Raw genomic sequence first — 23,162 nt, 5'->3', positions numbered from 1 at the left:
GAACATAAGCCTCAGACTTGAGAGACTTGGGTTTAATTTCCTGCTCTACCACAGACTTAATGTGTAACCTTGGGCAAGTCACTTATTCACTCTGTACCACAGTTTCCTGTCTGCAAAACAGAGATAATAGAACTGTCCTGCCTCACAGGCAGGTTGTGAAGATTATAAACATTAAAGGTAGAGAGATGTTCAGATACTATAGTAATGGAGGACTTGTAAATTCATAAAACACCAGATTTACAATATAAAACTTTACAGTTAACCAAAGGGAACCCCCTGACCTTGTCACTACAATTCAAAGCTTCCTGATAGAAGCCAGATATGCTGGACACTATGGAATGTCCCTTATAAAACCTCTGGAAATGAAGACATTAGACAACAACGTTAAATCTCATAGGGCATGTGAAAGCCTAGGCCCAGACAGATTTTAGGTGGACTTCTACAAAACCTGACTCAAAACAGCACAGCTACTCTCCTCTTCAGTGAGGATTCAGGTGACACCATTTGCTCATGTGAGGCTGTGACGAAGTGGGATTGTTCTTAATGTTTCCTCTGAATACTGTGTGGGTGCCTCAGTGTCCCCTATGCATTTCTTAAGTCTCCAGTGTGCATAAATGGCCGACACACTGTATCCTGGCAACAAATGGCCGGGGCCCTTCCTCCTGCAAGGGAATAGCTAAAGGTGAATAAAGAGATCAGGTGATCTCTTGGCCTGGAAAAAAAGACAAAGGCCAGAAAGGAGGGGCTGGAGGGGGTTTTTCAGTTGGGAGCTGGCTGGGGACGGGAAGTGAGGGCAGATGGGGTTGTCTGGCTCGCTGGGTCCCAGAATGGACCCGGCTAAGGGGTCCTGTTCTCTGTACCTACAAGCTCTGTTTTAGACTATGTTCCTATCATCTAATAAACCTCTGTTTTACTGGCTGGCTAAGAGTCACATCTGACTGTGAAGTGGGGGTGCGTGCAGGACCCTCTGGCTTCCCCAGGACCCTGCCTGGGCAGACTCGCTGTGGGAAGTGCATGGAGGGGCATATGCTGAATGCTCCAAGGTCAGACCCAGGAAGATGAAGCCGTGTGATCTTCTTGCCCTAAAAACAGTCTGCTCCAAGGGAGAGGAGGCTCCCCAAACAGGGCTGGCTCTAGACCCCAGCGCGCCAAGCGCGCGCTTGGGGCAGCGTCCCGCGGGAAGGCGGCAGGCGGCTCTGGTGGACCTCCCGCAGGCATGCCTGCGGAGGGTCCGCTGGTCCCGCGGCTCCGGTGGAGCATCCGCAGGCGTGCCTGCGGGAGGTCCACCGGAGCCGCGGGACCAGTGGACTCTCCGCAAGCACGTCTGCAGGAGGTCCACCGGAGCCGCGGGACCAGCGACTGCCAGAGTGCCTCCCGCGGCATGCCGCCCTGCTTGGGGCGGCGCAAATCCTAGAGCTGCCCCTGTCCCCAAAGTCCTGACTGGCTTTGTGGGGAGCAGTTCCAGAGCATCACCTGGGAACTCCATGACAGAGGCTGCCCCAGAGGTGGAACAATGGATGCAAAATTTGCATCCTGATCATGATGTCAAACAAATGTGTTGCCATGACAGCTGTTGTTGGACCACCAAACTGCTCTCCTGCACTCAAGGCTGACGAGAGGGGACCCTCGTCCTGGGGCCCTGAGGTCAGTTCCCCCACTAATGTCTGTGTAAATGGGGTGAAACGGGAGGTGGTGGGGCGCAGTTAACATGATGTACTAATTTCTCTCACCAGGCCTGCCCACCCCTGCAGAGCGTGGGGCCCATCCTGGGCCACTGGGCACTAAAGTGATGGTGCTGGTTCAGCTCTGCTGAGAGTGGCTGGTACTGGGGGGCTCAGGTGTGGCCCAGGACCCTGGGCAGGGGCTGCTGGGGGGGGTGTCGCCTTTGAAGCCACACTGCCGTGGGGGGGGGGTGACGTGACCCCGAGGGAGGTGCAGGGCGTTGCTGCCCCCTCCAGCTCATGGCCAGCAGGTGACCATAGCGACCCCTGGGGGGATGCTGAGGTCGGGGGAGCGGAGCTGCCAAGTGACTCAGGGCGGCGGCCCTCGACCCACAGCTGAGTGCAGCCCGGGAGCCGGCCATACATCCCCCGCCCCGTCTGCCTCCCTGCCCCTATCCAAAATGGCCGCCTCCAGCCTCAGGCGCTGGCTGGGCTCCGCCCTTCCGCCCTCAGCCTCAACCTCACCCTGTGCCTCCACCGCCCCACCCCGGCCCAAGATGGCCGCTGCCGTGCTGCCTGTCCGGGAGGCGTTCCTGCCGCCGGCGGAGCGACTCTATGGTGCGGCGCGGGGCCGGAAGCCGGAGCGGGCGGGCGGCGGCGGCGGCGGCTCTGTGGGGAGAGGCGGCGGCTGTCGGCGGGGCTGAGGCCGGCGTGGAAACTCGGGCCCCGACCCCTCCCCCAGCGGACCGGGCAAGGCAGGTGAGGGGGGCTCCCTGTCCCCTCCCGCCACGGGGCCAATGGGGCCGAGGAGGGGGGGTCATTGGTGGGAGGTGGCGGGGGGGGGTAATTTGGGGGAGGGAGGTGGGTTATCAATAGGGCGGGCAGGCGGTGATGGGGGCAGGATTAGGGAGTGGGTGAATGGGGGCGTTATTGATGAGGCAGGCAGAGGATAATGGGGAGTGGTAATGTGGGGGTGAGGGGAGGGGCAGGCAGGGGTTAATTGGGCAGAGTTAAGGGGGTGATGTGGGGGAGAGGCAGGGGTTATTGGTGGGGCAGGTGGGGCAATGGGGGCAGAGTTAAGGGGGGTGATGTGGGGGAGAGGCAGGGGTTATTGGTGGGGCAGGTGGGGGTAATGGGGCAGGGTTAAGGGGGGGTGATGTGGGGGAGAGGCAGGGGTTATCGGTGGGGCAGATGGGGACAATGGGGGCAGGGTTAAGCAGGGGTGATGGGGAGAGGCAGGGTTTATTGGTGGGGCAGGTGGGGGTAATGGGGCAGGGTTAAGGGGGTGATGTTGGGGGAGAGGCAGGGGTTATTGGTGGGGCAGGTGGGGGTAATGGGGCAGGGTTAAGGGGGGGTGATGTGGGGGAGAGGCAGGGGTTATCGGTGGGACAGGTGGGGGTAATGGGGCAGGGTTAAGGAGGGGTGATGTTGGGGAGAGGCAGGGTTATTGGTGGGAGAGGTATTGGGTGTGTGATAGGAAGTGCATCCTTTCCTCGCTCAGGACTAGGGTTCTGCCTGGCAGCTCGCTGACTGGCTGCCCCCAGAGGTCACTAATCTCTCCCTGGTCTATCCCAGTGGCAGCCTGCCATGGCCAACAAATCTATCAGGTGACTTTGGGGCACAGGGTGGGATATCGTCCCGTGTCCCTGTGATGGCACTGAGGCAAGATCATGGGAGCCAGGTGCACTGTCCTCCTTCCCAAGGGCACCTACTGGGTCTGAGCAGCTTTGTCAGGAGGTCTCAATGGATGTTTATTTCTTGTCGGGGGTTTCAATGGGTGTTTATTTCTAGTGCAAATATGACATTGCAGTTCAGTCACCCTGTGGGAGTTTTGTGCTTTGTGGGGACAAATATGCTTGGGCTGTGATACAACTCCCCTTGACTTCACCAGGCCCCTGGATGAATAAAGTTATTTATAACTCAGCAGCACAGACATTTGATCCCCTAATACCAAAAATCTAGTCTGGGGAACAATACTTCCCCTGTATACATTCACTCAGTACCCTGGAATTGTTATGGGTGACTTGTCAATAAATAATTTGTAGTTTGAAACTAGGTAATGGGCAGACCAGATGCTTTCAAAGTACCTTCCATAACTTTAAAACATATCTTTTCCAATCCCCAACCTCCAAAGTTTCAGCTGTCCTCAAGGAAGGCTGAAATGGAAATTTGCTTTCTTGCCAAAATATGCCATTTTCCATTGTTCACATACTATATTTGGTTGTAGGGTTGTCCATGAGCTGTCTGTGCAAACTGCAGGATGGCAGTTTGACCCGTGCAGTGAGTGATAAGTTTAGAAATTCACTCTGTTCACTACACCCAAAAGAGGCACTGGGATGATTGCTGTTGGGAAACACTGCACTAGCCTGGGCAGGGCATCAGACTAGTTTAAGAGGTTGCAGGGTGGAGGATGGGATGAATGGAAAGCTGCATAATGTTGGATGAGTGGAGATAAAGTTGCATGATGCCTTACTCATCTGCTCCCAGGGCAGCACTGAATGCATCTTTATTGTGGTGGTAGTTCATATGTAGAGGGCTACAGACTCAGGCAGCAGCCTACTCTTTACTTGGCTCCACCACAAGAGGGCATGATGCCCACCTCCATGGATCTACAAGTCAGCCCTCAATCCCAAGGATTATACAGCCTTCTGGTGAAAAGGGAAAGGTGGGAAGCAAGCAGGGAATAGGGAGCAAGAAAATGGAAGAAAGGAAAAAAGGGGAAACAAGGCGAGGAGGAAAAAAGATGGAAAAGAGCCCGAATGAGTGAATGGGCAGAGGAAAATGGAGAGGTGGTAGTTGTGCCAGGATATGATATGGGTAACACAGTGTGAACAGGCACCCAATCCATCAAAGGGGGATGGGGATCTTCACCAGAAAAAGGTTGGGTAGCTACTGTTTCAGTATCTTTATCTTGGGGTGCAAGAGAATGTTCCATGGGGCAACTATATATCTGGAGTTCCTAGCATGAAAGGTGGTGATGTTCTTTGTCACTATGTCTTGTTTGAATGGATTTGTTGAAGATGGTTGTCTCTTTGAATGGTAAACTGATCGGTCAAAAATATCCTGTTTTTTTTCCCCACTCATTCAGCCCCTACTATGCTTAGAGTCTCAAAAGTGCATTTTGCTTGGATGAAGGGAGGTGATGTTTACACATGACTTTTTTCCTAAAACTCCATGCCAAGCATTTGTTTGAGTCCATGAAGTGAGCTTGGTGTTTAGTAAGGTGAGAGAAGAGCTCTCCTGACTCTGGTGGCAGTGACATGAAGTACATGCAGCCTATTGTGTCAGCTGCCAGGAGACAATTGGCTGGAGGGACATGTAAGAAAATGAGATCTGTCCAAAAGCAAGAATTTCAAGAAGCTGGATTCACTTGGCAATCCCCTTCTAACACAAAGGTAGAAAGTTAAGGATACTCAAAGTGGTTCCTGCTTTGCAGCTAAAGGATGAACACGCAGCTTGCTAGCTGCAGGTTTTTAGTTATGAAGGACTCAAACAAAAAGAAATTTCTTTAGTGCTTGTAAAATATGCTCCTTGACAAACACATTTCTTTCTCTAGGACTATCTGCCTCTTTTGTATTGAAGTGTGGGGTATTATCAGCATGAATTTGAAATGTCTGCATTAGTCTTAAATGGCAAAGCCGCACATGAATTACACGTTATCCTAAATCTGTGCCATGTGAGGAGCATAGACTTTTTGCAGAGAATTGGTCAGCCATTAGGATGATAAGCTGGTATCCACCACCCCACGATCTCCAAGGTGGTTTTGGAACCAACATTGCTTATTGAAAGAAATAATATGTAATCAACTGTCCTTCAAAAGGTAACTGTTTTTGTTCAGGCACCAGTTATGAGAGGACTATAGAGCAGTTGTATGGACCGCCACTAGCTGGGCCACAGAGATGCCTCTTGTATTTATCCTTCAGGTCTAGAATCTTGATTTCTCTGAGGATAAAAAAATCCAAACCACACAGATTTCCAATTGTATCTATTTTATTAACTAAGGCCTAGATATTTTTGCCCCCTTAACATGTTAATGCTTAACTGATTTAGGAGCCTAAGTCTCACTTTCAAAAGTGACCTAAGTACTTGGGCACTAAATCTCTTTGTATCCTAAAAGTTACTTTTGAAAATGAGACTTAGGCTCCTAGGTCAGTTAGGTGTTGAAATGCTGAATGGAGCAATGACTAAGTATCTTTAAAATCTAGGCCAAACTTGTTAAGCAAAAACATAAAATAAAGTAGGTGTAAGCAAATCCATTTTGTTCTAATTGAGTTAATATAAAATCAGTCAGGGTAATAAAATCAAGTCATTATCAGATTGAATAAACTGTTTTAAATAAATCAACAATTTTTGATAAGCTCTCTGTAATGATTTGACATGGTAGCAGTCTTGTTTAGCTATCAGATCCCAAAGTAATAGGGCTATTGTCAATCTGGATGCCAAGTGATATATTTGTTTCAGGTGATCCAGGGAGGGACATATCACTCCCAAGTTGAAGCTGATGTTGAGACTGGCAGCTCTGATGACAATTAAGACAGTGTGCTCAAATTATTTGTGGTTAGGTAATAGAAATCTGTCCATTCCCCAGCCCCCAATAGAGGGTTAGTTACATGAAACATTCCAACACAATTCAAGATGACTACAGCTTGTTACATGTTAATGTTCAAATTTCAAATTTAGGTAAAAACATAATTTCTCAGGATTAAACCTACAAGTCTGGACCCATGAAATGTGTGCAAGAGATCTTTTAGACAGTGAGGTGGTTTAACTGAGGACTGTTTAGGTATTTGAGGAGCTATTCTATAGGCACCATTTTTGAATTCTATGGACTCAGTCCCCAGGCTCTCCATGTGCACGTACACACTACCAGCCATCTGCTGAAGGTAACAAACAAGTGTCCTAATTGACTTGAGTCTCCCATTAAAAGAAGTATTTTCCTGTTTGAAAGTGAATTTTTCTGTTTCTGTAGAAAGTGTTTCACTCTCTTTAATGTCAGATATAAGTTTGGTCTGAAATTTGGCCCCTTTTTGCATATAAAGTGGCCTTTTAGTCCATCTCCTTCATGCCATCCTGCATCCATTTAGTTGCTACAAGCTGGTGGGCTGAGTGTCAGAGAAGGCAGATAAGAAGCTGTACTACATTCCAGTTTTCAAAGAGAGACAAACAGTTCAGTCACCACATCTGACCTTTATTAAAATAGATACATCCTACTGGGAAGCATATGCAGGATTCTAACTATCTGTTAATTATAGAACAACCCATCTCTCCATTGCTGTCCAAGCATAAAAAGATGAGAGTGTTTATGTAAGATTTGTATAAAATCAGTACCCCACTATTGTGGGTGCCTCCTGCTGGGCTTCTAGCTTCAGATGACACAGTTTCTTACCTAGCTACATCTGTTCCAAAAAAAAAAAAAAAGTTAAATCCCAAATTTCATACTGACTATATGGATTGCACAACTGGTTTATTAAATAATTAATAAGAATTTATCCATTTCATATGAAACATTTAGACTGTAATGCACCATATTTTTCAAGGCAACCAGTTAGATAACTAATTTTTAATTGAAGCAGTAAGTGAGAAGAAAACCAAGAACGTATAACAGAAAAATCTACCAACACATATCCTACACTGATGAACCCTGGGAAGGGATTAAAAACTAGAGATAAGCCAGAATGGAAGCTTTGCCTTATAAAAATCAGACCAAGAGGTCAAGAAGTGTGTGCTATTGCTTTCAGCAGTAGTCTGTGCCTCATGCTTCAGAGGAAGGCGAAAACTACCATAATGCAATCATCCAGCTGTGCAAAATAATATACAGAGGGTCGGGCAAGAATTCCTTTCTGATCCCCACAGTGCTGTGCAGATGCCCTCAAAGATAAGACATGATTTCCCTTCCCTTAGCCTGCATTTCTACATGTTTTAGTTTTTGATAATTTAAGAGAGGCCAAAGTTTTGGGTATATCATGGAGAAAGGTTTGCTCATTGCCTGAGGTAGCCTGCCAGCACGACACTGATTATAGAGCACAGGCCTATCCTACCAATGCTTTTAAAAGGGCTTCTGCCCCCAGAAGAACATTGCGTGTGTTCCACTATTATCTTCTGGAGCTGGTTCACAAGCAAGGAAGTAAAACAAAAATTCAGGTTAACTTCATTTCCACTATAAATATAGTGGTGGGGGAAGGGGGTTAGGTTTGCCTGCCTGCCAACATTAGCCAGATGGAAAGAAGGCAGTCAGGAGGAAAATACATTCAGTTCTAAGGCAAGCTACAAAAACAAAAAGAGGCGAATTGAGGTGGTGGTGGTAGAAACTAAAAGTTGTGTCCAATCAATCCTTCAGTGCTGGTGTCTCCTGTGACCGCCGTTCTGTCAACACTTCAGTGATGATGCACCTGCTACAGCTGAGCAGCAGTGGAGGTGAATTTTGCTTGATGTACCAAGTATATAAGGCAACACCAAAGAGATTAAGGAACTCCTTCATTTGTCAGTACTGCACCAGCGGGATGGTGTGGCAGACCTTTCTAATTCCATTTAATTTTCATTGTAGCTTTACCTAATGAAATATTTAGATCTAGGGAGATAGTTGGCTCGGGGGATTTGGTGATGGAAAGAGGGAGCCACTCACCTCGAGGTTCCTGATTTGTTTGGGTGTTTTTTTTGTTTTTTGGGGTTTTTTTTACATCAGGTTTAGATCGGTGGGGACCAAAAGTCATGACTGTCAGATGGCTTAAAGCTATATCAGTTGTTGCCTTTGGTGAAGATCCAATAGGCAGTTATTCACATGACAGATCACCATCACCAGGGAGAGTTTTGGCAGAGACTCCAAAGATTGAATGGAAACTGAATTATCCTGTAGGGTGAGATTGAGACATAGGCCTTGTCTACACTACTGGGGTAAGTTGACCTAAGTTACGCTACTCCAGCTATGTAAATAACATAGCTGGAGTCAACATAGCTTAGGTCATCTTACTGCGGTGTCTACACCACACTGCGTCGATGGGAGACACTCTCCCATCAGTTTACCTTAAACTTCTCATTCCGGTGGAATATCGGAGTTGATCAGAGAGTGCTCTGCAATTGATTTAGCAGGTCTTTGCTAGACCGCTAAATTGATCCCCACTTATCGATTCTTGGTAAGTGTAGACATGGCCATATTAACAGTACCTTATGGTATAGCTTGCACGGAGTTGTTTGTGCTTTACCTATTCCACAGCTAATGTCTCTATCTCTAGAGCTGTCCAAGCCCTTAATTACCTTTACAACATAAATGACTGAGTTTTAGATTTTTATCTACTGAAACTCCAGGGAGAGAACTGTTGACTCAAGGACATCAACAAGATGAGCTTTTTTTGATGTTTTGTTTCACACTTTTCAGAAAATGTTCTGAAGAATAAATTGGATGGTGCCTGTTGGAATTAAATTGTCTGAAAAACCTCTGTTCACCCTAAGGCCTATTTGACACCGAGAGACCTTCCATAACGGCCTAGTTCTGCAAGTGATGGGCTCGGAGAACAGTGCTTTAAAGAGCTGCACACTGGAAGAGCCGCCGTATACCTTACCGACTGGACTCACAATTTACCCAGCTGCACTGCAAGATGGCAAGCTTGCCTCAGTCTTTGTGTATAAAACAGAGAATGAAGACACAGTTAATAAAGCTGCCAAGGTAGAGAACGTGGCCTTGCTGAATAACAGGCTTCTTTCTAATTCTCTCTGCCTTTTCTAGTACCAAAGTGAAGCCACCAGTTCCTGTACATGAATGTCCTCAAAGCCCCTTGGGAGGGAGGAGGAAGAAACAGGTTAATTTATAATACATTTGAAGGGTAATGATCCCTGCTTCTAGCAGATCTCCTTGATTACAGGGACACTCTCACAGCTCCCAAATACAAGTTTTATTTTTTAAATAAGATTTTGAAATGATAAGAAACATTGTACAGTGTGATCAAAATAAGAGCAGTGTGTGGTGGTGGGTATTCTGGTAGGGAGTGGGATTGGAATTTATAATTCCCTCCAGAAAACTCACTTAAAAGGACATTAAGGTTGTGTGGTTAAGCACTTGCATGTGAGGAGATGCCAAAGTGATGAATCCCGACTAAACTCCCTGCCTATAAAGGATGTGGGATATATACTGACTTGTTTCCTCCTTGTCATTTTTGAAGCACCTGAAAACCTTGCGCCACCCTTGCCTTTTGCGCTTCCTCTCTTGTACTGTGGAAACAGATGGGATTCACCTGGTTACAGAGCGTGTAAAGCCTTTGGAGATGGTGCTGGAGATGCTGTCTTCTGATGAGATCTGTGCAGGGATCTATGACTTATTGCTAGCTCTCATCTTCCTTCATGACAGGGTAAGTTCCCAACAGAAACAGGTGTGAATGTGTAAGGTTTGGGCTCCCAGCAGGAACAGGATTATGTGAGGAGAGGGAAGGCTTTATCAGTGGGCTTACATGGATGATTGTGAGGTATTGGACCTTAAAATCTCACGTTTCTTGTTCCCTGCCTGCTTTTTATTTCACTTCACTTGTGACATGGCATTAGCAGCTATCTCAGACTGATAGAGAATAATCTGGCAGCTGGTGTTCCAGACTGCTTTTAGATGGTACAAAGAATTCTCACTTGCTGTTTTTGAGGCAATGAATGATGATAAAATGTATCTGAAAAGCCAGAACAGGGAAGATAATTATGAGAATGTCATGACTTTATGGCCTGAGATCACATGACTTGTCAGAGCTATGAACAAATGCTGCTGGAAAATGGATTCTCAGCATAACATATTTGTTTATCATCCTGGTGGTACATGAGATGTCAGACTTTGTCCCTGGGTCTAGCAGTGCTTTTTAGGCATGTGTTCAGGATTGAATTAGCAAATCCCAGATCTGAAGCCAGTGTAACTTTAAGTCTTAGTGCTCAGATATGGAGGGCCTCTTGTAACTTGCAATTAGAGTAAAAGGACTATGATAGTTAAACTTGGCCTCCTTTAAAGCCTCAGTCCTTGTGAAAGGTGCTGTTTGGCCTACAAAAACCATTAAGGAACCTGCAATCTAAATGCTGATCTGTGTACTTTTCAGCAGCTTTTTCTCAGATCATCAGGGCACCTAATTAGTCCTAACACAGATTTAATACCTTCATTGATCCCCAGGTCTATTGTTTATTTTATATTTTAGGGAAACCTAACGCATAACAACGTCTGTTTATCATCTGTATTTGTAAGTGAGGATGGGCACTGGAAACTAGGAGGAATGGAAACAGTCTGCAAACTTAATGAAGCCACCTCAGAGGTAAGAGCCAAACAACCCACTCACAATGCTTGGAACAAGGGTTTCTGGCTTGTTGGGGCTCCATCATTAGTAAGCTTTGCTTAAATTTAAAATGTATCCAATTGCCTAAATTGAGAATTAATATTAAAAGTGTATCAGCCTGCTTCCCAGATCCGTGGCCTGCATGCTTGCTCTAAGGACACAGTTACCATAAATGACCATGTGTGGCTAAAGTCAACTAGTCATTCAAGGGGACTAGAAGTGGCTGCAAGGAGGTGTTAGGGTTGGGGAGAGGAAGGGTGGGAACAAGCTTTAAGTCTGTCCTCTTTACAACCGCTGCTACTGGTTAGTAAAAGAGTTTTCTTTCTTTCCCTGAAGCAGAAAAGCTGAATCCAAATTAAAACAGGTTAACATCCTCACTCATTTAAAGGGCACTTTGGTTCTCCCTGCTGGCATCTCCATTGGACATTATTGATGTTGGGAGGAAAATGTCTGTCTTGAACTCAGCTGCATCCTGTGCAGAGTCAGTGCTGCAGTGAGACACTACTCAAATACATTCTGGCTTTCATTCCAAAGGAACCCCAAATTCTTCATAAACTGTACCCACATAGCATCACTAACAGTTTTACCACCTCCTGGAGAGGGACAGCTGGCCAGGCAATTGGTACCTTGCGTGATGCACAACATTACAAGAGGTGAAATTTTGACCAAGAGCATTGGAGTAAAATCCCACCATTATTAAAGATCCAGAGGTCCAGGTACAGCATGTAGGGATGTGGTTTTAAGACTGAAGGCAGAATTGACTCTAGTAAAATTCAGCAACTGCAGGGAATCTTGGTGTTTTACCTTTGATGCCTAGAGCCCAGAGCTATCCCTCCAGGTTGGTAAGGTAGTGAGGCATATCCTATACTGAATGTGGAAAGGAGGAACCCACTCTTGTACATTCAGCCAGTCTTGACTGGCCATGGAGAGAGAGAGAGAGAGAAGGAAAAAAAAAAGGCAAAAAAAGCAGGGTTTCATCCACTGCTGCTTGGTGCCAACTCACCAAGCGATAAATGATTAGCTCAAGACATTTAACATGAAGTTTTCCTTTCCTCTTTCTAGTTCCTGTGTGGTATCAAGTCAGTGCGAGACCAGGCAGCCATCCCTCCTGAAGAGAGGGTGAGTAGCATTGCTGTACTTGGGGTTGATCAGAAGTTAATCTGTTTTTGCTGCAGGATTTTGTGGTTTTTCGATATTGAAGCAAAAAAGCGCAGATATGTCCATCTAGATAACTTCAGAATTGTGTTGTACTGTCCATAACTTGTATATTGTGAAAGGGGGAGATGACTCAACGGAATAAGTTAATGACAGAGCAACAGCCCTAACAGCGAATATTATAATAATAATCACGAATATTTTTTCACATTTGTGTCCCAGCCTTAATATTTACAACAATCGTGCCCAAAATTTTTCCACCCGAACACTATACGCTTACATAATTAATTTTTAAAATAGTGAAATGACAATATTTGCTTCTATCTGTCACTTTATAAATAAATACAAAACACTTTCCCCAACAATAAATATCCACAGTTGATGAGCTTTGCAGTTACAGAGGAGGGCGGTTGTAGGATGAACAAATGCTCAGAGATCGGCCAGAGATTCTTTTGTTTTGATGCTCCTTTTTTTTTTTTTAAACTCTTCTTTATCATTGGGATGGAGCTACATGGAATGTGATAGAACATGTCTTTATTTTATAGCTCCAGAACTAGTTCATATCTCCAAGGAAGATCCCAAGTTAGGCATAATTTTCCTTTTTCAAAAAAACATTCTATACTCTTGCTAGGTACTGGTTCTGTTTCTCTTAGGAAGTCTTAAAGTAAATGGCCTGCTATATTATTTACTATATCTGTTAAATTGCCAGAGGACCACACAGCTAAATAGCCATAAAAAGACTGACCAATAATCTTCCAGAACAAACATCAGCCAAACAAGACTTTGGTATTTTTAAGTATTCTAAAGCTGAGCAAATTTTTGTGCACCGAGTTTTATAAGATAAAATTGGCCAGAAGAACAGGCCAGTTCAAGTATTTAAAAGGTTGCTGGGCATGTATAGAGACTGATTATCGAACACCACTCATGGCCATTTGAAGGTTGTGGTTGTTTATGTAAATGTTTTACTCCCAAGAGCAGTCCAGTCACATGTATTCTAAGAATTTAGAAAGTGCCAGTTCTGAAACTGAAGCCAATTTTTGTGTTATGCAGAAAGTCAACATTTAAGAAGCTGGTAAGCTGCACTCAGAAAAGAAAGTCATCATCATCTTGAACCTTTGTATTTTAAAACTCACCAATTTCATTTTGTAAAACTTGGTGCAAACAATATGCTCATCTTTAAACTATAAAGAACCTAAAGCCTCATTCCGCTAACATTTGCTGTGAGAAGTTGTTGATCCTTTTAAAGTTACATGGTTTTGTGGTGCTGTTGCATTTAATGTCCACGTGTTTCCCTTATTAACCAGCTGTCATGTCTATAGTGTAATGCAGACTGCTTACAGACTAGAAGAGAGTGAGTTCTCTCCCTGGTTAACATTGGTTTCCATAGAAATGCAGAAAGCTTCTGGCTTTCAGTTGCTGGATGAACTCATGGGGCACTGTTTAACTGTGATGTTCTTGTTTGTATTTCTAGGCTGTAAGTTCTTTAAGGCTCTAGAGGCTTTCGAGTTTTGCATAATATTCCACTTGTAATGCACTGAGTGGAGTAATGGTACTATACAAAGAATCAGAGGGTGTAAGGAGAGAGTAGAGACTCATGGAAATTGTGTAGCAGGCTCCTGCTTTATGATTTATTTTTTCAGTCTGCAGATTTCAAAATTCTTCCTGACAGCCACGGACATGCCCGGGATGCCTATTCATTTGGAACAATGGTTGAAAATCTGCTGACATTCTTAAATGATCAGGGTGAGAGTCCTCAAAGACAAGGAATAAAATTACTTTATTTTGCTACCTCCCTCACCACATTTTCCCATGTAGCTTGTTCCTTACATGAATGACCCAAAGTATTCATTTTCCAATAGGAAAGAGTGTGTCAGAAGCAGCATGACAAAACTTTTATTGTAGAGAAGTGATTGTCCATTTCACTCTCCACGTATTTCAGAAATGAGAAACTTTCCATAAGAGCTCTTCCTGTTCCATGCTGTCCTTGACAGGACAGGAGACTTCTTGGTGGTTGCTTTTTCTGTATAGCTTGCATAGTGACTGGGAATCCAATCCAGGCGTCAGTGACTGGGGTGGAAATTTTTTTGTAATGGAAACTAGGGTACAGTGGTGTTAGGGAGGATCGTCCAGCAGCTGGCATCCTGGTTTGGCTGTTGGGATGCTATGTCTGATTCCAAAATCTAACTTCCCCTGTGCATGACTTAGGGAAAGCCGACAGAGATTATACAATTTACCAATCTGCAAAATTTAGATAATGGATTTATCTTTTGTAAACCAGTTTGCGATGCTCAGTCAAAGGAACTATGTCAATGCAAATTACTGTTAAGATTGATCCTTCCCTGCAATCAGAAGGTAGAAATGAGACACAGATTCATATTCTAAGGCTAGAAGGGACCATGTTGATCATCTAGTCTGACCTCCTGTATAATGCAGGGCATAAAACTTCCCCAAAATAATTCAGAGAGCATATTTTTTAGAAAAACATCCCATTTTGATTTTAAAATGATCAGTGATGGAGAATCCACCAGAACCCTTATGAATTGTTCCAGTTGCTAATTATTCTCACAGTTAAAAATGTACACCTAATTTCCAGTCTGAATTTGTCTAGCTTCAATGTCTGGTAACTGGATCATGTTATATCTTTCTCTGCTAGACTGAAGAGCCCATCATTATATATTTATTCCCCATGGGGGTACTTTATAGACTGTGATCAGGTCACCTGTTAAATTTCTCTTTGTTAAACTAAATAGATTGAGCTCTTTGAGTCTGTCACTAGAAGCAGGTCCGCCAACAGCAATTCCAGGCCCCAGGGCAGAATAGTCAATGGACTCCAGCCTGCGCAGACACGGTCCACCTGACATTTGGGTGGTGCTGCTGGCTGCGCAGGCTGGTGCCCAGTGAGCTGCCGCCAGCTGCCTTCACTGCCGCCGGTACCACCCCGTGCATACCTAGGAGCCCTGCCCTGCAACCTGCCCGGGCAATTCCACATGCCTGCCCGGCTGCTGCAGTGGCCGGGGGCTCTTGGGCCCTTTGAAATTGCCCAAGCCCCTGGGCAATTGCCCTCTTTGCCACTCATCAACCCCGTTTACAGTTAGCCAGTTTTTAATCCATGTAATGTGTGCCATGTTCATTTTATATCATTTTAGTTTCTTAATCAAAATGTCATGCATTACCAAGTCAAACCCCTTACAGAAGTCTAAGTAGATTACGTTAACTCTATTACCTTTACCAACCGGGCTTGTAATTTCATCAAAAAAAGATATCCAGTTTGATAGAATTTATTTTCCATAGACACATACTGATTTGCACTGATTACATTACCTTTCCTTAGATCTTTGTTAATCAAGTCCTGTATCAGCTGCTCCATTATCTTGCCCTGGATTGGCATCAGGCTGACAGGCCTATAGTTACCTGGGTCATCCCTTTTATCCTTAAAAATTGGCACAACCTTAGCTTTCTTCCAGTGTGCTATAACTTCCCCGGTGCTCCAAGACTTATTGAAAAGCAATGTTAATGGTCCAGCAAGCTGCTCAGTCAGCTCTTCTTAAAACTCTTGGGAGCAAGTAATCTGGACCTGCTGATTTTAAAATGTCTAACTTTAGTAGTTTCTGTTCAGCATCCTGCAGAAATACCAGTGGAATAGAAAGAGTGTTATTACCGTATGATGAGATTGTCATGTTTTTCCTCAAATATAGAACAGAAATACTTACTGAACACCTCTGCCTTTTCTGCATTATTACTGATAATTCTACCATTTCCATCTAGTAATGAACCAATACCATGGTCAAGGATTTTTTGTTCCTAATTAGGGCTGTCGATTAATTGTAGTTAACGAACGCAATTAACTAAAAAAAATTAATTGTGATTAATTGCAGTTTTAATCGCATTGTTAAACAGAATACCAGTTGAGATTTATTGAATATTTTGGATGTTTTTCTACATTTTCATATATATTGATTTCAGTTACTATACAAAGTATACAGTGCTCACTTTATATTAATATTTTTATTACAAATATTTGTACTGTAAAAATGATAAACAAAAGAAACAGTATTTGTCAATTCACCTCATACAAGTACTGTAGTGCAATATCTTTATCCTGAAAGTAAATTTTTTTTGTTACATAACTGCACTCAAAACCAAAACAAAGCAAAGGTTTAGAGCCTATAAGTCCACTCAGTCCTACTTCTTGTTCAGCCAATCGCTTAGACAAACAAGTTTGTTCACATTTATGGGAGATGATGCTGCCCACTTCTTATTTACAATATCACCAGAAAGTGAGAACAGGCGTCTGCATGGAACTTTCATAGCCGGCACTGCAAGGTATTTACGTGCCAGATATGCTAGACATTTGTATGCCCCTTCATGCTTTGGCCACCATTCCAGAAGACATGCTTCCATGCTGCTGATGCTCATTTAAAAAAAAAAAAAAGCGTTAATTAAATTTGTGTCTGAACTCCTTGGGGGAGAATTGTATGTCTCCAGCTCTATTTTACCCGCATTCTGCCATATATTTCATGTTATAATAGTCTCAGATGATGACTCAGCACATGTTCATTTTAAGAACACTTTTGCTGTAGATTTGACAAACACAAAGACAGTACCAATGTGAGATTTCTAAAGATAGCTACAACACTTGACCCAAGGTTTAAGAATCTGAAGTGCCTTCCAAAATCTAAGAGGAATGTGGAGCATGTTTTCAGAAGTCTTAGAAAAGCAACACTCCAATGTGGAAACTACAGAACCCGAACCATCAAAAAAAGAAAATCAGCCTTTTGCTGGTGGCATCTGACTCAGATGATGAAAATGAACATGCGTTGGTCCACACTATTTTCGATTGTTATCAAGAAGAACGTGTCATCAGCATGGACATGTACTCTGAAATGGTGGTTGAAGCCTGAAGGGACATATGATTTAGTACATCTGACATGTAAATATCTTGCAACACCAGCTACAACAGTGCCATGAAAACACCTGTTCTCGCTTTCAGTTGACATTGTGAACAAGAAGTGGGCAGCATTATCTCCTGCAAATGTAAACAAACTTGTTTGTCTAAGCGATTGGCTTAGTGGACTTGTAGGCTCTAAAATTTTACATTGTTTTATTTTTGAATGCGGTTATTGTACATAATTCTACATTTGTAAGTTCAACTTTCATGATAAAGAAATTACTCTACAGTACTTGTATTAGGTGAATTGAAAAATACTATTTCTTTTGTTTTTACAGTACAAATATTTGTAATTAAAAAGAAATATAAAGTGAGCACTGTACACTTTGTATTGTGTTATAATTGTTTGAAAATGTAGAAAACATCTAAATATTTAAATAAATGGTATTCTATTGTTTAACAGTGTGATTAATTGCGATTAATTTTTTTATTCACTTGACAGACCTATTCCCAATATAAAGGGTAGGGAGATAGCTCAGTGGTTAGAGCATTGGCCTGCTGAACCCAGAGTTGTGAGTTCAATCTTTGAGGGGGCCATTTAGGGAACTGGGGTGTAAAAAAAAAAAAAAAAAAAAGAAAGAGGAAAAAAAAAACAAAAACAAAAAAAACCTGTCAGGGGATTTGTCCTGCTTTGAGCAGGGGGTTGGATTAGATGATCTCCTGAGGTCCCTTCCAACCCTGATATTTTATGATTTAAATAACTGTCTTATTGTCCTTAACTGTACTGGGCATGGATTTCTCTGTGTCCCTTGGCTTCTCGTATCAGTTTTCTACAATTCCTAACTTCTGGTTTATATTCATTACTATTAACTTCCCCTTTCTTCCATTTGTTGTATATCAATTTTTTTATTTTTATTTTTTACATTTGCCTTCACTTCCACTCTAAACCAAGTTGGATTTTTAACTAGCATGGGACTTCTTCCTCAATTTTGGCATTTTGGCTTTTTGGGCACTTAGTAAGGTGTCCTTAAATGATTTCCAATTATCATTCACAATTTTCTGGTAAATTCTTCCTCCCAGCTGATTTGGCTCATAATTGTTTTCAGCTTTTTGCAGTTGGTCATTTTAAAGCACCAAGTATTACTGGTCTGGATATTCTTCTTCTTGCATATTATAAATCTGAGCAAGTCATGATCAGTTGTACCTACCATTAACTTTTAGTTCTGTGATCAGTTCCTCTTTATAGTTAGGACTAAGTCCAACATAGAATTCCCCCATGTTGGCAGCAACACTTTTTGAGTTTGGAAGTTATAGATGACAGTGTTTAGAAATCCCAAGGATGAAACCTCCAGCATATGTCACTCAGATTGACATCCTGTCCCATCTCCTCTCTCCAATCACCCAGGTTTCTTTCCTACGAATTATAAACAGGTGTGTATGGAGGTGGTCATCCAGTTCCCTAGTGTGATTTGATGGTCTGTAGCAGACATCAACTAATAATCCTATCTTGTGCTTTATCTGTTAGGACATTGATCCATAAGCATTCAATATCATTTTCTTCTGAGTTATCAATGACTTGGAAACAGGTAATGCCATTTTTGACATAAAGTGCCATGCCCCTTTTCCTTTTGCCCACTCAGTCCTTCCTAAATGTGTTATAACCTTTGGTTTTAACATTCCAATCATGTGACTCATCCCACCCAGTGTTAGTAATAACAATTAGATTGAATTTATGCTCATAAATGAGCAATTCCAATTCATCTTGTTTGTTACCCATGTTCCTAGCATTGGTGTATAGACAATTCAGTAATTTCTTCTTGTCCTTTGGTTTCTTGATTAATTTTGTTTTCAGCATCTTGATTTTGTGCTATGTGCCTGTATCGTCTTTTTTCCCCTCCCCTTTTGCTATTAGCTTAATGCTTCCTGAGTACTCCAGCCAGCCTGTCTCCAAGGAGATTGGTCCCCCTTCTACTGAGGAGGAGGCCATCTGAGCTATACAGCCCCTTCTTTCCACAGAAGGTGGACCAATGTTCCACAAAACCAAAACCCTCCACCACTTACCTAGCTTGAAGAATGAAGTTTGATATCCCTTCATTTTTATCCTAGCTACTGTAGCCATGGATGTCAAATAATCCTGAATCGTATTAAACTCTTTGCCTCAAAAGTAATTATTTAGGCACAGTAGGTGTGTGAGGAAAACATTCTTTAGTGTTAAATTTGCTGCCTTTTGTCATTGTGAGCGCCCTTGTTCTTAACAATAAACTCTTATGTAGTGCTTATCTGTAGCTCTCAAAGTCCTTTAGAAAGGGGGTGAATATCGTTATTACCATTATATGGATGGAGAAACCAAGGCAGACAAAACTGCAGTGTCTTGACCTGGTTTCCCAGGGAGGAGTCAATGACAGACCCAAGTGTTCTGGCTCCCTGGACAATGCTCAATCCACTGGACCATTGAGCCTCTTATCCTATTTACGCTCTCTCAACACAAGATCATGACTTCACTTCTCTGTAACGCTCCCTATTTTATATACCTCCATCATGTCACCTTTTTCATCCGTTTCCTGAAGAATCCATTTTTATTATCTCTTCACATGGAAGTCTGCCCATGCCTATAATTGTCCAGCTGACTTTAATTATGATGACACCAAAAAGAGCTCTTAGTTGAGGTCCTGCCTGTTTTCTCTAATAGGATGTTTGTAGTTGCTGCAGTGGGAATGTGATGGGTGAGGCAAAAGGAAGCTGCTCAAAAGAACCTTCTCTTGTCCTCTTCACCAAGCTTAGGAGAAAGCGTTCCCTTTAGAACTGACTTTTTACATATTGTATTGTCCATACTTACTCCCTAAACTCATCAGCACTCAGTGGCTAGATGGCTCAGGTAGGGAGGAGGTTGACGGAAAATGGCCTTTCTAAAAAAGGTAGAGGCTTATGACAGCTACTAAGCAATAGCAGCGGCTCTGGACTATTTTGCTACCCATCAGCACTTCATAGTAAGTTTGCAGCAGAGGGAGGGGCAGTCTCTGAGTATGGTCTGGACCCAGTGCTGGGAATGAAATCTAATTCTCGCTCTGGCTTCAGTTTCAGCGGATATTCTCTCCAGTTTTCAACAGACCTTGCACTGTACGCTGCTGAATCCAGATCCGAAGTGTCGTCCACCACTGTCCAGCTTACTGTCTCATGAGTTCTTCAGGTGAGGGAATGAATGCTTTGTCTGTTTGGATATAGCTCCCTGTTCCTCACTTCTGTGTTGTTGACATCACTCATTTCATTCTGAAAGGTTGTTGGTTCTTGTTTGATGCATGAAGTGCAAACATAATTACCAAGCTCACAGGTATGTTGTCATGTGGGATCTTTGACAAGGAGACTCCTTAAATTCAGAAGTCCTCATAACCCTCATAGTGGGCTGCTGAATTATCAGCAGGATGGTTGAAAGAATGACACTCCCGTGCATCATAAGTGTTCTCTCCCCTACTTCATGCTAGGTGCTGATGGAGGGCATAGAAGACAAGGTTGTTAGAGGTACCTCTATCTTAGATCCATCTTGACTTCCAGTCTCTACAGACCTACAGTTGCCATCACCTAAATATGTTGCTGCCTTGGGGTAGTGTTATTGGCCTGTTGTGGGAATTTCCTTTTCTCACCATAATTTGGGTAGCATGCTCAAGAGATTGCAAATGTACTGTTGTTCAGTTCATACTGTATATAGCTGCATCATTCAATTCCAGTTGTAGGCCAGCAGACTGAGGAAATTACTCTTGGTTTCAGTCTAGCTTCTAGTGGACAGATGTCCAAATCACATAATTGCTTTCAATGGCCTCGATAGCCTCAAGAGAGGCTAAGAATGGAATGGACCATGGAGACTGAATCCCCCTGCTAGAAATGGTTGCAATGGGGGCTGAAGCACACAGCTGCAGTGAGGAATACAAGAGGACCAAATTGTCATTCTGATGTTCCCAGTCCAATGTCATGTGACTTGTTACTCCCCTTTCCTCCTCCATGTGCCTGATTAATGCAGGATGTGGCTTTCTTGAATCTCAAGTTCCTGATTCTTAGCCTTCTTTCTTTTTATGGCCAGGAATGATTTTCTAGAAGTTGTGAACTTTCTGAAAAGTTTAACCTTAAAGACTGAGGAGGAGAAAACTGAATTTTTCAAGTAAGTGAAAAGTTTTAAGAGCTTTAACCTTTGTGGAGTGCGGTGGGAGGGGGGGATGACTTTGTCATGTTCAAAATGGGAATTTTCTATGTGCAGCTGATCACTATGGTTATCACTCCAAGAAAAGTGTAAACTAGGTGAGTAGCAAGTACTTTCATTGCCGAGATAATTGGTCCCGTTGTTCCCTGGAAATGAGCTAGAAAATTTGGACTGTGGTGGACATGGTTGTCTGAAATCTCAGGTGTATTTTAGAGGTCTGATTGGATTCTCTATGGAAACTTAGGCAAAACCAAGGACAGAAGCTTTCCCTTGGGTAGTAGGCTGTGAAGAGAAACAAGGTTGTATATTGTCCACTAGCCACAATGGGAAATTTAGTTTAGTTTGTTCAGTACAGACAAGGAGAAGCATGACTAACTTAGCAGAAGGTTTTTTATTTAGATCCCACTTGGTCTACATGGCAGAACTACCCATTTCCCCGTACTGTTGCATCAGCCATGGTGTCACTTCCAGGATATTACTATGCTGTAGTATCGTGGTGCCATCATGTGTGGTGGTGAGGGAAGAAGGGGTGTGGTATTATGAGCTTATGTTGATTGTAATGCTGCTCATTTGATGAACTGAATCCAAGACCTTCCTCCCATAACTAAGACTTTTGGCACCACTACAGCTTCTCAAAGATAAGGCTGTCAGAATTTTTTTTAATGGTAAAATGTATTTTTCCCTGGCTTCACTCTTGGAAACAGCTGAACTCTTTTGGCTGGAATTTTCCAAAATCCAGTGGCTTTCAGGCCTACTTTAGACATGGTAAAGAACCATTTAAAAATAATCCTGTACAGATCACTTCTGAAATACTTTTTGCCTTAGATTAAGGGAAGGTCTTCCTGAGTTAATGTCCTTCCTTGCACAGGAAGCAATGTCCTGTTGAATAAACATGCTTGTCTGTTACTGAGTGGCAGAAGGGCGACCCTTGTAATGTGTATGGAGGTTGGGATGTAAGTGTATTTTAACTAGGGCTTTAACACTGTGATAGTTCATGTGAGCTCCTTTCTCTGAAACACAGACACAAACTGTGGTGATGGACAGTTTTATAAAAGACAGAAATATTCATAGTCTGGCTACAGAATTTGATTAGGGCTTCCTTGGCTGGCTGGTGTAATCCTTGCCAGCCAGTAGCTTGGCTGTGAGGTTTCACAGGATGTATCCATTTCCTTATTATTTGTTTTGAGGTAGGGCCTATATTCTCCAATCAGTATCAGGGCTCCATTGTTGTAGACACTGTACAGACACCATGAGATAACCCCTGTCCCGAAGAGCCCACAGTCTAAATAGAGAGGGAGGGGAAAGGGATATTTAATGGAAACTCATTCTGAAACCAAGTCCATAATCAAATTTTAAGAAAATAAAAAGTTACCCTCATACTAACTCCTCTCTCTCAAAACAGATTCCTGATTGATAAAGTGGCCTGTTTGTCAGAGAAGCTGATAGCTTCACGGCTGGTGCCTCTCTTACTTAATCAGCTTGTGTTTGCTGAGCCAGTAGCTGTCAAGAGTTTCCTTCCACATCTGCTTGGTCCAAAGAAAGGTGACTTGAATATTCTCTCTTCAGAGCAAACACTTCCTCATTTGGAGTGAAATCAGAAGGGTTAGTTAATTTGAACAGAGGTTTTAATAGTGGTGTTGGCTTAAGCCAAGCAAGTACTGTAAGGTAAAGTACCAACGTTTCTGTCATTCCAGATACAGAATAATGGGAGTACCCCCGTCCACCAAACTTTCCATTGTTCCTTTGTCACATGCCTCCCTTGGTTGCTGAAAAGGGGATTAGCAATTGTCTGGTCTTCTTCCATGCTGCTACAAATGGCCCTCCCCAGGACTGTGGGGCAAGGGGTATTTCTTAGAGCAGCAGCTGTGTATACCTCTTCCTCCCCTCCCCTGCCCTAGCATTCTTGCAGATAACAAGGCTGCCCCCTAGCTTGAGGTGTGGGAAGGCAGCAGGTTACTCTGCCACCTCGCTGGCATGGG

General features: G+C 43.3%; 1 protein-coding gene across 6 annotated transcripts in view; it reads left to right on the top strand.

Annotated features, from left to right (window-relative positions):
- Positions 1-2,198: 2,198 nt before the first annotated feature.
- Positions 2,199-23,162, top strand: part of SCYL3 (SCY1 like pseudokinase 3) — a 30,725-nt gene continuing 9,761 nt past the window's right edge. Inside the window, exons 1-10 of one of the 6 annotated variants that reach the window (XM_045028442.1) lie at positions 2,308-2,420; positions 7,999-8,075; positions 9,108-9,321; positions 9,815-10,000; positions 10,817-10,930; positions 12,014-12,070; positions 13,747-13,849; positions 20,070-20,181; positions 21,067-21,144; positions 22,586-22,725. In XM_045028442.1, the coding sequence (XP_044884377.1) occupies positions 9,157-9,321; positions 9,815-10,000; positions 10,817-10,930; positions 12,014-12,070; positions 13,747-13,849; positions 20,070-20,181; positions 21,067-21,144; positions 22,586-22,725 (955 nt within the window). In that variant the 5' untranslated portion in view covers positions 2,308-2,420; positions 7,999-8,075; positions 9,108-9,156. The other 5 variants (XM_045028438.1, XM_045028440.1, XM_045028441.1 and 2 more) reach the window with 5 other exon arrangements.

Source organism: Mauremys mutica, chromosome 8, assembly GCF_020497125.1.
Source record: "Mauremys mutica isolate MM-2020 ecotype Southern chromosome 8, ASM2049712v1, whole genome shotgun sequence".
Taxonomy (NCBI): Eukaryota; Metazoa; Chordata; order Testudines; family Geoemydidae; genus Mauremys; species Mauremys mutica.
The sequence above is the reverse complement of the archived record's forward strand: the minus strand, read 5'-3'. Positions and strand labels throughout refer to the sequence as shown.